The sequence below is a fragment of the Mobula hypostoma genome, chromosome 3, assembly GCF_963921235.1.
Source record: "Mobula hypostoma chromosome 3, sMobHyp1.1, whole genome shotgun sequence".
NCBI classification, from domain to species: domain Eukaryota; kingdom Metazoa; phylum Chordata; class Chondrichthyes; order Myliobatiformes; family Myliobatidae; genus Mobula; species Mobula hypostoma.
This window is the reverse complement of record NC_086099.1, coordinates 200,411,989-200,426,294: the sequence shown is the minus strand read 5'-3', so window position 1 is coordinate 200,426,294 and position 14,306 is coordinate 200,411,989. Positions and strand designations below refer to the sequence as shown.

General features: G+C 41.4%; 1 protein-coding gene across 3 annotated transcripts in view; it reads left to right on the top strand.

Annotated features, from left to right (window-relative positions):
• The window catches only part of LOC134344491 (ATP-dependent 6-phosphofructokinase, platelet type-like), a 136,284-nt gene that overhangs the window by 101,959 nt on the left and 20,019 nt on the right, over positions 1-14,306 (top strand). For 2 of the 3 annotated variants that reach the window (XM_063044381.1, XM_063044380.1), the window contains exon 17: positions 5,019-5,183. In XM_063044381.1, the coding sequence (XP_062900451.1) occupies positions 5,019-5,183 (165 nt within the window). Of the gene's footprint in view, positions 1-2,681; positions 2,835-5,018; positions 5,184-14,306 lie in introns of all 3 variants that reach the window. The other variant, XM_063044382.1, reaches the window with a different exon arrangement.

Genomic DNA, 14,306 nt, shown 5'->3' with positions numbered 1-14,306 from the left:
ACGGATCTTGTTTCATTTAGGTTTATTCCTCAAAATTATTAAAAATTAAGTATTTAGATAGCAAAATAACCATCCCAGCTTTCCAATAACATCTCCCTGCATCCATCAGTTTGGATCATAAATTAGGTAACTTACATTATTAAGCAATTCTAGGTCCTTCTATGTCTCTTCTAAACTTTGTGATCATTGTTCTTTTTCTGGGAGGGGGAGGGGTGCACAGCAGTATGATCGATATTGGTGCTGGCGGATAATATTGCGGAAAAAGGTAAAGGAATTATGCAGAACAGCATAAAATCTTTCAGTGTCTGTTTTTCAATCAACACTTTGCTCCTTTGTGATTCCTAAGAAATAATTTCATTTTGCTGCTTATTAATCATTTATTTTTATGTACTAAAAAGGCAACATTCCATCATTTTCAAGAAATTCAGGCTTTAGCGGTGATATTCATTAGCTTTTCACCCCAATGATATAAAAGGAAAGCTTTCTTTTAACTTTGTGGGATTATATGCAAACGTCAAGCTTTCAGTCTAGAATTCCTCCGTTGTGTATCAAGTAGCTGACTCTAGAATGTTAGTAATTCCATTTCATCTGCTGTTATCAGTCATTGCTAGTTTCTATTTATTTAGATATACCATGTGGAACAGGCCCTTCCGGCCCAACAATTCACACCACCCAGCACCCCTCCTATTTAACACTAGCTTAATCTCAGGACTATGTCTTTGGACTGTGGGAGGAAGACTATGGGGTTCATGGGGAGAACATACAAACTCCTTACATATGGCGCTAGATTTGAACTCTGAACTCTGGAATGCCCCTAGCTGTAATAGCATCACACTAACTGCTGTACTACTGTGATTTGGTTCAATTTTTTAAAAACTTCTTTATTTCTGCCTTCATTGAAAAGGGTAAAAAATGCAGAATTAAAACTTAGCCAGTTTTCTGTGTCCTCTAATCATATTCAACAGTACCAGCAAGGAAATGACGCTGCGTATTCCTACTTATCTGTCTTGTGCTTACACACTGATGCACAAATCAATGGCTTGGCTTGGACTGATGGGAGCAGTGTTGAAAAACGGACATTGAATGTGGAATGAAGTCATCAGCTGCAACCCCGGTGCAGAAATCACACGAGGAGGATGCAAGGATGACTCACAGCTGGAAATAACCTGGTCGAGTTTTGCATCTGGTGTGACTTGATCCACAAGTGGCCACAAATATGATTTACCTCAACTCAACTCAATTTACTAACACATAAAGCCAAGGAAAGCAGAATTGTGATTCAGCATCTACTCATTGGTGTCCTATTTATCCATCACCCCCAAGGTTCTAATCTACTACAATTTCAGATTTAAATTTATTTTCCTTGTATTCAAAGCATCATAGCCTTGTCCTTTGCTCTGTCTGTAATTACATTTTTCTCCAAATCTCAGTGCATTCAGTTGACAACAGCACATTCCTCACATCCTTCAGTTATCTGAAGCTATTGAATTTCCATTCCACATATCTTTCTTCTCTTTAGTGCCACTGCTTTACTGCACCAGCTTTGAGATTGGGATTCAATTCCTACTCCTGCTACTACCGACTGTAGAGTTTGTACCTTCTCCCCATGACTGCGGGGGTTTCCCTCCACGTTCCAAAGATGTACGGTTGGGGTTAGTGAGTTGTGGGCATGTTATGTTGGTGCCAGAAGCGTGGCAACACTTATACGCTGCCCAGCACAATCCTCGCAAGTTCATTTGACACCAACAACACATGTCACTATTTGTTTTGATGTACATGTGATAAACAAAGCTGATCTCTTTTATATGCAAACAACAGGAATTCTGCAGATGCTGGAAATTCTCTTTTATATCTCTTTCCTAAGGTTAATGCAATTTGCACCTGTAGAAGTTTAATTCGCATTTCAAATTCTGGGAAATCCTATCGATTACTTACTCAGCTGTAATATAGTTTTTTTTTTGCCCATTTACGCTGCTGGCATTTAGGGCAGTAATTAAGGTCCTTCAACTCCGGAGGTGTTCAGGGCACCTTCATCATGTCAGTAGCCTCCTCTGTTTTCACTGCTGTCAGTCGCACAAGTCCCAGCTGGAGGTTGCAGAATACCATCACACTCAGATGTAGAAGGATTCGTTATTGCCGTTTCTGCAACAATTTTGTTTTACCAGTCTGGGTTGTTAGCCCTGAGCTGAACTTGGAGGACTGGTTGGTCATTCTACCCTTTGAGCTGTTGGCACGGGTGACCCTACCAAGAGCCAAAGCATAAATCCCAGACTGCAGCCAACATAGCTCTCCAGAATGAGGCATGCAAGCCTCCAAACACAATGACAAGCTGTTGGTCCTCTTGGAGGTGTAATATTGTATTTTGTCCTTAATGTAACTTTCAAGATTATGATGGAATGTTGCTTGTGCATGTGACTAATAATTTACACATCTATCCCTTACATTCCTGTGTTCTCAGAATCGCTCTTGTGACATTATTTATTCAGACCAGCTTCTGAGTGTGTGTTTCAGTGTACGCTGCCTTGTATGTTGCAGCTGCTTTGCATCTGCTTTTGCTTGACGTACTTGCTAATGGGAAGCCAAACTTCTCCTCACATGTAAAGCAATATGATAAGATAGGTATCAGTAGTGCAACAGTCAAACATAAGCAAAGTTCAATTGTTTTTATTCTGGCCATCCAGGCATATGAAGCATTGCTGCAATTGTATAATTCTCGTGATTCTATTGAGGAGTTTTGCATCCCTATGTGTTTTGTGCCTGCTACCATAAGTAATAATGTGCCAGGTACTGATAATGCTGTTGGGGCTGACACTGCTATCAATATAATTGTGGAGGTAAGTCCCATCTTTTTCAGCTTCAATTGTGGCTAAGCTTTTAAATTGATGCCTCTTGCTTAAAAATCATTGCGATGTGCACTTGGCAGAGCAAACTGCTTTTGTAATCCATTGTGGTGGTGCTGTGTTGCTTGTTGTTTTAAAATTATTCTACTTTGCTGAGAGAATACTGTAAATATGGCAGAATGCAATTTTACAGGAATATGATTTATCTCGAAGTATTTTTCAATTTGAAGTGAGCTAGACAGGGCCTTAGCATTATTTAATTCACTGGATATAGAATGTGGAACAGTACTGCACAGAAACGGGTATGTTGGTCCACAGTGTTGTGCTGAACCAATTGAATTAGTAATCAAATCAGCTGACTAATCTCTTCTGCCTGTACAATGTCCGTATCCTATGGAACCGTTTTTATTTTTTTGCTCAGCAGTCTCATTTCCTCTACCCAAGGACGCACTGCTCTGACTCATTTTCAGAACAGGTTTCTACAGGTGCTAGCCAGTCACTGCAGCCTGCTAACTTTTGATCTCCATCCTTGCAGAGATACCTCTCACCAATTATCTTCCTCACTGAAGCCCTCTCGCTCACTAAAGCCTGCTGCTAACTTAGGCAGCACTGAGTATTTTCTCTGGCTGACTTCTTTCACACCTCACCAACCCCCAGACTCTATCAACTTCACCCGCCAGACAGCCTGAAGGCCTGGTCCAGGTGTTCTGACCACTCCATCAAATATACAGTTTTTTTGTTGTTAGTCGTACAACATAAAATGCTGCAGCACAGTACAAGCCCTTTGGCGCTCAGTGTTGTGCTGACCTTTTAATCTACTAAGATCAATCTAATACATAGCCCTCCATTTTTCTATTATCTGTGTGCCTATGCCCCTAATATATCTACTTCTACCACCATCCCTCTCAGGGCTTTCCATGCACCCACCACTCTCTGTGTAAAGAACTTACTTTTTGATATCCCGCTATACTTTCCTCCAATCATCTTAAAATAACACTCGCAACACGCTGGAGGAACTCAGCAGGTCGGGCAGCATCCGTGGAAACGAGTTGACGTTTCGGTCCGGAACCCTTCGTCAGGACTGTGAAGGGAAGGGCAGAGGCCCTATAAAGAAGGTGGGGGGAGGGTCCTTCTTTATAGGACCTCTGCCCCTTCCCTCTACAGTCCTGATGAAGGGTTCAGGCCTGAAACGTTGGCTGATCGTTTCCACGGATGCTGCCCGACCTGCTGAGTTCCTTCAGCGTGTTGTGAGTGTTGCTTTGACCCCAGCATCTGCAGATTATTTTGTGTTTATAATCATCTTAAAATTATGCCCCTTTGTATTAGGCATTTCCACTCTGGGGGGAAAAAGATTCTGTCCGTCCTCTCTATCTATGCCTCTTGTTTGATAACATTCAAATCCTTCGCAGATTTAGATGCTATCAGATGTACCAGCATTTATCACTCATCCTTGATTACCCCTGAAGTGAGGAGGCGGTTAAGAGTTACCTCATTGATTGATTGCTCTCTTGTAATCACATCGTCCTGCTTGGGCAAGGACATTAGTGAACCGGATAGATTACTAATTTGGCATAAAGCAGTTTACAGTAGTCATCATTTTTGTTTCCAAGTTTTTTAATTAATTGCATTTAAGTTTCCCAACTGTCCTGGTGGTTCAAGATTAGATCTCAAGAATAATGGTCCATGCTTCTGGAGATTATTCCAGTAAATTCAAAAATATTCCTGCAACCAAGAGTTCTATAAACTTAAAGAATTCTAAATTGGAGATCAAAATAATTTTAGTGTACCTGCATTATAAAGGTTATTTTCTAAAATATAAGCAAGTTTTTAAATTTGCGATAAAATAACTTGTTTGTTTAGAATGATTTGCTGTTTTTATTGTAGTGTGAGTGTAGATAGTCTAAAAAGATTGAAAACAAGATAATGTGGAGGAAATAATTAAATTCTGGAGTGTGCATCAAGTGAAATATTTATTCTATGAAAGTAACATAAAAATTGCTTGATAATCTTGCCAATCTTATAATTTTTTTTAAGTAGTGAGTAAACCACTCTGGTCTTTTTAGGGAATATGGAATATTTAGTTTAAGGTTTAAGATGCTTTTGTAGGGTCACACTAGTAGACCAGGACTGTGAACGATTACGTATAGTTTATATGCTAACGGGATATATTTCTGATAGACATGTGATCGTATCAAGCAATCAGCGAGCGGAACAAAGCGCCGTGTTTTCATTATTGAGACGATGGGCGGATATTGTGGCTATTTGGCGAGCATGAGTGGCCTGTCCGCGGGGGCTGATGTGTCATACATCTTTGAGGAGAAGTTCGACATCCATGAGTTGCAGGTTAGCTTTGGAATTTTCATTTCTTTTTAAATAGTAAACATTTAACTTTCAAGTGTTGTTCGTGCAGCTGTTTCTTAAAGTCAACATTTTGAAAAATGCAGGGGGTGTGTGTGTGTGTGTGCACGCACATGGCTGTGAGGGTTTATGCATTTCATGTATTTGAGGCTGACGGGTCTGAAGCAGTAGAGACTTTTACGAGGTCAGTAAACTATGAAGAAAGGACCTTCTGCAGAATTCAATTGTAGGGCTCTCTTAAGTGGAGTTCCTGCTCACAGCCTAATTGACAGGCAATGTGTTGACCCATTACTCCCATATCAGGTTTTCCAGACATTTTCATAGGCACAAGATGTGGAGTCTTGTCAAACGTTCTGTGAACTATGCCCCCTACTACATTGTGCCTTGGGTGTGTTTGATCTATTTTTAATCATTGCCTCAGCAGCTGTAGTTATCTCTGAGTGCTTTTTTTAAATGGATGGAGAGCAACATGGAAAGAATCATTCCATTTAAGACTCAAATGGAGACCAAATTGTTTCCAAATAAGGAGTGCAGGTATTGCTTTAACCTTGTATCTGTCCTCAACTACAGTCAGAACTAAGATGCCAGTAATTTCTTCTCCCTTCTTTAAAGATTTCTTCAGGACCAGCCACAGCAATCTGATAAACTTTACTTTCATTGTGTATATTTCACTTGTCCTAAACTTTTGATTTCCTTTGGGAAATCAAATAAGGAGTCTTTCTGCTCTGCCAGTGTTTAACATCCTGTTCTGGTTTCTTTTGAGCAAAGATCAGTATCACATTCACCAGTCCTGTTCGTCTTCTTTCCCTTGTGCTGCTGCTCCTTCTTAAAGCCCGTCACCCTTACTGGGGCACAGGCTGCCAACGGCAGCTCTCCAGAGTCCTCTGTCCTGGGCTGATGGTTGATCGGCCCTGTGGCTTCTGCTTTCACTGCACAACTTCGTACGTCTTCTCAGAGGAGATCGTCCCTCTCCTAGTAGTGAGGTATTTGGAGTTTCTGTTGGTGTTTCTGTAGCTCTGGGGGTTGCTATCCCTATGCCCAACCCTCCTCCTTTTGCAGCTGGTCTTAGGATGATCCCTGGCAGAGTCTTCCTCTTGTGCAGGCCAGTTTTAACCTGTGTATTTTTCTTAGAAGATTGCTTATTCCGAGACTACTTATTCTTTGAACCTTAATTAAAACCACGCTTTGTAACAAAACGATTTGCCCTCCCCTTTTCATTCTTAGTGTCCCATCATTTTTGTTTGTGTTATTCCCCACAGATCTATCAGCCCAAGCCCAGATACATTTCATTTAGGATAACATTTACAATTTGATATTTTGGGAATCCTTTCATGCTAAGTGCAAGGTGGGGCGGGGGGAGCTTTGTCTAAATTTTGTTGGATCGTCATTGTTCAGGGTGAATGATTGCATTTCCTCCTTTCGTCACTCTGTGCCAATGCCTGCCACTCAGTGATGGCATTGGAAATGAGCAGTAAAGTGGTAACATTTTGCAAGTGTTGGCTTTTAACTATTCAAATGAAATGTTTTACGCATGCACACCAATTTTCAGTTTGAAGGATTTGAAAAATGTTTTTCCAGTTGAATTTTAACAGTTGGCTGTAGACTTTCAGCTCATTGCATATGCTGCACTTTCTCACAGGCTCTAGAGCAAGCACCCCTGTAACTAAAAGACACCATACTATGAGAGGCTTTATTGCTGTATGTATCCTTGAATACAAAATATGACCTCAGAAAGACTCTTGGCCGTGAAATTATGCAAGGTTCTCCTTACCTCCTTCCTCATTTTCACACTAATTTTCCCCATGTAGAAAGCTCCACATGAGAACGTGAGGAACAGAATCAGTCAGCTATCTCTCTGTTTGGTCTGTACTGCCATTTAATAAGATTGTAGCTGTCCTCATCTTGGCCTCAGCTCCTCTGCCCTGCTATTTTTCGAGAAGGCTTGACTGCCCTCACTTCGGAGAGTCTGATCACCTGGCTGTACTGCTACTCCCTGAGTATAAGCAGAGACTGAAGACTGCAGCACCAGCAGTGAGGACCAAGAAGGTATGGACAAGGGAAGCACAGGAGTGCCTACAGGACTGCTTTGAATCGATGGACTGGATTGTATTCAGGGATTCATCTCCGAATCTGGATGAGTATGCTGCAGTTGTTACCGACTTCATCAAAACCTGAGTGGATCATCTTTTGCCTGGGAAAACTTCCTGTACATTCCAAAACCAAAAACCATGGATGAACCGGAATGTACAGTGTCTGCTGAGGGCTTAATCTGTTACATTTAAGTCTGGTGATCCAGGTCTGTATGAGAAAACCAGGTATGACTTGCACAGAGCTATTTCAAGGGTGAAGAGACAATTCCGAATGAGGTTAGAGGTGACATTGGATGCTTGCAACTTTGGCAGCACTTGCAAGACATTACTTCCTACAAAGCAAGACCCAATAGCACAAATGGCAGTGAGTTTCGTGCCAGATGAGCTCAATGCCTTCTATGCTCCTTTGAAAGAGAGAATATAACTACAGCTATGAAAATCCTTGCTGCACCCGGTGACCCTGTGATCCCTCTCTTGGAGGCTGATGTTAGGCTGTCTTTAGAGAGGGTGAACCCGTGCAAGGTGGAAGGCTCTGATGCCAACCATCTGGCGGGAGTATCAAGGACATTTTCAACCTCTCACTGTTGAAGTCAGAAGTTCCCACCTGCATCAAAAAGGCAACAATAAAACAGTGCCCAAGAAGAGCAGTGTGAGCTGCCTTAATGATTATTGCCCAGTAGCACTCACATCTACAGTGATCAAATGCTTTGAGTGGTTGGTTGTGGCCAGAAACAACTCCTGCCTTGGCAAGGACCTAGACCCACTGTAATTTGCCTTTTGCCACAATAGGTCTATGGCAGATGTAATCTCAATGGCTCTTCACAAGGCCTTAAATCACCTGGACAATACAAACTCCTATATCAGGGTGCTGTTTGTTGATTATCGTTGATGGTGTTTAACAGCATCATTCCAACAATCCTAATCAATATTACAGAACCTGGGTCTCTTCCTCTGCAATTGGCTGCCCGACTTCCTAACCAGAAGACCACAGTCTGTGTAGATTGGTGATAATATCTCCTCCTCGCCGATGATCAAAACTGGCACACTTCAGGGGTGTGTGTTTAGCCCACTGCTCTACTCTCTTTATACCCTTGATTGTGTGGCCAGGTATAGCTCAAATACCATCTATAAATTTGTTGATGATCCAAACTTTGTTGATAGATCTCGGATGGAGATGAGAGGGCGTACCAACTAGTTAAGTGGTGTTGCAGCAACAACCTTGTTGCCAGTAGCAGTAAGATGAAAGAGCTGGTTGTGGATTTCGGGAAGGGTAAGATGAGAGAACACAAACCAATCCTCATAGAGGGGCCAGAATTGAAGAGAGTGAGCAATTTCAAGTTCCTGGGTGTCAAGAGCTCTGAGGATCTATCTTGGTCCTAACATATCAATGCAGCTCTAAAGAAGGCAAGACAGTGGCTATGCTGCATAAGGAGCTTGAAGAGATTAGGCCTGTTGACTAAAACACTCAAACTTCTGTAGCTCTACGTAGGAGAGCACTTTGACAGGCTGTGTCACTGTCTGGTTTGGGGGTGGGAGGGATGGTGGGTGTTACTGCACAGAACTGAAAGAAGCTACAGAAAGTCATAACATTAGTCAGCTCCATCTTGGGTACTAGCCTTCATAGTACCCAAGACATCTTCAAGGAGCGGTGCCTCAGAAAGGCGGCGTCCATTATTAAGGACCCCCATCACCCAGAGCATCGCTATCAGAAAGGAGGTATAGAAGCCTGAAGGCATCAGTCAGCAATTCAGGAACAGTTTCTTCCCCTTTGCCATCGGATTCCTAAATGGACAATTGAACCCATGAACTCTACCTCACTTCTTTTAATATACAATATATTATTTCTGTTTTTGTATTATTTTTAATTATTTAATATACATATATATACTTTCTACTTTTTTTCTTTCTGTATTATAATGTGCTGCATTGAACTGCTGCTGCTAAGTTAACAAATTCCACGACACATGCCAGTGATAAACCTGATTTAGATTCTGATTCTGATTCTGCTAATGGCCTAGAAGTCTATACCTCAGTACTGAGTATATTGAGTGAATCACCTCTGCAGTTCCCTGTGGCAGAAAATTCCAAAGAAATTTCTGTAACTATGCCTTAGAAAAAATGGATTTTTTCTTTTCTATGCACCACTGGGAGACAGCTTTACCTTGCCACCCTTTGCCAGAAGCAATATCCTCTGCATTCACCTTCTCTCTTTCTCAGCCAGAACAATTTCTTCCTCATCTTCTATTCTGCCAGCCTCTGCATTCAATAGATCATTCTCCATTAAGTTCCATCACCAATGCGATTCTACAACCAGATACATTTTCTACCACCTTCCCCTTTCAGCACTTTGAAGGGATTATGTCGCTGTGACTTTCTTTCATCTCCACCTCCCGTCCCCCACCCCTTGTAGAGGCATGGAGTCATATAGCACAGAAACAGGCCTTTCAGCCTTCTACTTCCACATGAGTCTTTTAGATACTAATCCCATCCACCTCCTTTATGACTATTCCCATTTGCCCACATTAGGTCTCTTGTTCTATGCCTTGCCTATTTAACTATCTATCCAAATGCTTCCTAACCTTGGTGACTGTATCAGATTCCAATGCCCCCCTCTGGCAGCATGTTCCAAATATCAACCACTCCGTGCAATAAAAAAATATTTTGCTAGAATCAACCTTAAAAACTCCTTCCCCTCCTTAATTGAATGGTCTCTTGTTTTTGATACTCCTTTGAAAACTTTGACCTCTTCCTGACCATTACTCCTCAGAATCTATATATTTCTGTTATGTATTATAACTTCAAAACATTAAACTAATCCATAGAAGGACACGGGAGTCCAAAATGTGAGTCTAACTTTGTTGTTTAACCAAGGCATGTACAGTATATATCATGTGGTAACATGATGACATATGGAACTCACATATTTATACATATAACTCATAATGAAATATTTAAACAAACAAGAGTGCTTCTATACACACACACACACACACACACACACACACACTTGCTTAAATATTAAATGCACAACAATTTTATATACTTTATACTTTATTGTCACCAGAGAATTGATACTAGAATGTACAATTATCACAGCGATATTTGATTCTGTGCTTCCTGCTCCCTGGATTACAAATATTAAATATTAAAAAATATTTTAAATAGTAAAAATTAGTAAATATTAAAAATTTAAATGATAAATCATAAATAGAAAATAGATAAATGGAAAGTAAGGTAGTGCAAAAAAACCGAGAGGCAGGTCCGGATATTTGGAGGGTACGGCCCAGATCCAGCTCAGGATCCGTTCAGCAGTCTTATCACAGTTGGAAAGAAGCTTCCATCATTTCACCTCTCTGAAAATTGGAAACATTGACTCTTCTCAATGGATGCAGCTGGACCTACACAGGTTTAGTAACATTTTTGTTTTTTTTTTCAAATTTCCAGGATCTGAAGTTTTTGTAATATATTTATTTGTCCTTACATTTAGCAAAATAATGCAAATTATTCTGTGGCATTTAAAACTAACAGAATAATTGCAACTCCCTGCAGAACCAGCTCACCACCTTTCCATAAGAAGGTGGTGGTGAGTGAGAGATTTAAATGAAAATTGCATTGATTGAAGTAGAAGTGCACTCTGTTTGTCTCTGTCTAGTTTTATGTTTTGGAACAGCCTCTCCCAGGTGTAACACTATCACTGTTGCTGTACTCGTTCACTGAATTAAGAGGCTATTTAGCAGGGTTCGATCTCTTGAATAATTTAAGGTGGCATGTGAGACATTTGGCCAGCAGGCCACATTTATCGCTGAATGCACACTGAAAGACAAACTGTATCTATCACCACAGATGCAAAGATGGTTTAAACGGGGATAGGACTAGAAATTAGCACTGTAGAACATCTACGTTCTCCACTGTGCTGATGTGTTTCCTATGGAGATTGAAAGAGCAGACTTGCTGTTGAATTTAGAGCAAAATTAAAGAAGTACATGAAACTAAAGAATAAAAGCAAAGAATGCTGAAATTCTTAGCAGGTCAGGTGCGATTCCTGGAGGAGAGAAACAGCAGATGTTTCAATCCAGACTTTTCCTCAGGACAATATGCAAGGTTCGTCGAACATCACTGTACCACTTGCACTGAGTGGTTCTGGACCTGAAGCATTGACTGTGTTTCTCTCCTCACAGATGCTGCCTGTTCTGCTAAGCGCTTGCAGGATTCTTTAGCATCCTATTTCAACACCTGCACTCTTCCTTCAGTTAGTCCTGACGAAGGGTCTCGGCCTGAAACGTCGACTGCACCTCTTCCTATAGATGCTGCCTGGCCTGCTGCGTTCACCAGCAACTTCGATGTATGTTGCTTGAATTTCCAGCATCTGCAGAATTCCTGTTGTTGTTGTTGTCAACACCTGCAGTTTTTGCTTCAAACCCAATAATAATTTTGTGTTTCTATATGTGTTCAACACATTCATTTTCACAAAGTAAAGACTAGATCATACTGGGCAGATGTAACAAAAGGAATATTGTGTAAAGTAAATAGCTTGTATTTTGTTACTTTGACTCGTGAATCTTTGATTAATGCTGAAAGATGATATTATGTCATGTTGCTAGTTCTCAGTTACAATTTGGAAGCCATGACATGCTAGGAAGTCTGGTAATTTACCTAGAGCTTGATACTTCAACTTGATGCTAAGAGAAGAGATAGCAAAACTTTTAATACGTTATATATGACTGCCTGTTACACCTGCTGGTGTTTAGGGCAGCAGTGAAGGTCCTCTGTCTGTGTCTGTCGGTGTTCAGAGCCAACTTCATCGTGCCAGTAGCTTCCTCTCGGTTTTCACTACTTTTATTTGTGGTCGAGACTCAGGAATACTGTTGAATACAGATGTAGAAGAATTCCTCCCTGCTGCTTCCGTCACTGTTTTGTTCGACTAGTCACTGCTGAACCTCCGAATCTGCAGAACCAGTGGGCCACTGTTAGTCTGGCCTCTACCCTTTGACCTGTTTGACTTGGGTGACCTCATCAAGAGTCAAAGCATATAGCCTCAACTCTGACCCGAGATTCATTGGTCATGATCTTCCAAGAATCCCTTGATTCTGGCATGGTCCCAGAGGACTGCAAGATTGCAAATGTCACTTCCCACTTTAAGGAGGGAGGAAGGCAAAAGAAAGGAAATTATGGGCCAGTTAGCCTAACCTCAGTGGTTGGGAAAGTGTTGGAGTCTATTGTTAAGGATGAGGTTTTGAGGTACTTGGAGACTAATAATAAAATAAGTCAAAGTCAGCATGGTTTCTCTAAAGGGAAATCTTGCCTGACAAATCTGTTATAGTTCTTGGAGGAAGTAACAAGCAGGGTGGACAAAGAAGAGGCAGTGGATATCATTTACCTGGATTTTCAGAAGGCATTTGATGAGGTGCCACACATGGGGCTGCTTAACAAGATAAAATCCTGTGGTGTCGCAGGAATGATACTGGCATGGATACTACAATGGCTGACAGGCCGGAGGCAGCAAGTGGGAATAAAAGGGGCCTTTTCCGGTTGGCTGCCAGTGACTACTGGTGTTTCTCAGGGGTCAGTATTGAGACCGCTGCTGTTCACATTGTCAGTAATTTGGGTAATGGAACTGATGGCTTTGAGGCAAAGTTTGCGTATGATACGAAGATAGGTGGAAGGGTAGGTAGTGCCGAGGAAGCAATGCGATTGCCGAGGCCACATTCTTCTAAATTCCAGTGAGTACAAGCACAAAGCTGACAAATGCTCCTGATATGTTAACCTCTTCATTCCTGGAATCATCCTTGTGAACCTCCTCAGGACTCGCTACATTGACAAAACTTCCTTTCTGAGATATGGGCCAAAAACTGTTGACAATACTCCAAGTGCGGTCTGACTAGTGTCTTATAAAAGCTCAGCATTATCTCCTTGCTTTTATATTCTATTCCCCTTGAAATAAATGCCATCATTGCATTTGCCGCCTTTACCACAGATTCAACTGGTAAATTAACCTTCTGGGAGTCTTAGATGAGGGCTCCTAATTCCCTATGCACCTCTGATGTTTGAACCTTCTCCCCATTCAGTTAATAGTCCGCACTATTGTTCCTTTTATCAAAATGCATTATCATACATTTCTCAACACTGTATTCCATCTGCCACCTTTTTGCCCATTCTTCCAATTTGTCTGAGTTTCAAAGGTACATTTGATGTCAGAGAAATATATACAATATACATCCTGACTGCTTGAACATTGTATTCTCCAGCTTAAGGTAAACTGGTCCCCCTCAATCCCCTTTCTCTCCTCCTCATCTGCTCATTTCTTCATAAATTCACCAACCTAGTTTCTTTCCCCTCCATGTACCCATCACCCCCGACTCTCACTGGTTCCCTTCTCTGACTATTCCCTTCTCTCTCCCCTCCTTCCTTCCTTGAAGCCAAGCTCCACCTCTCAGATTCCATCATCTTCAGCCTTTTGTCGCCATCACACATCACCTCCCAGCTTCTGTTACTACTTGCAGTCTCCCCTGCTGGTGGCAAATAGATGGGGAACCATGCATCAACTGAATGATGTCACATGCTTGAAGGGCTGAATGGCCCATCTCTGTATCTCTTGCACTTTGGCGTATTCAGTCTCTGAGCTTTATTAGTCATTTGGTGGGACAAAAATTGCCAACTTACTATGTTGATTTAATTAATGAATTCACAGGATATAAATGTAATATTCATGGGAGCATTTATCTGTGTTTCCATCTGTGTAGAGATGGACACCCAAGGTAAGGAGATCTCAGGGATAGCTAATCCTTCAAGAAAGGTTCTTCAACTGGTTTCAGTGGGGGAGTCTCCACCAGCAGATTAATTGAAGACCACTTTGAGGTGGACTTCCAATTTCTAGTTTAGTCTTGCTTTCCTGGTCAAGCCCACACAGTTCCTGCAGTGTCCCCACATTGCATTTCAGTGTTGCAAGAGTGATCTTCAGTTAGTCTACACACTGATTGGCATTATTACTGCTGTACTCAGCAGCCTCTGCATACAGATC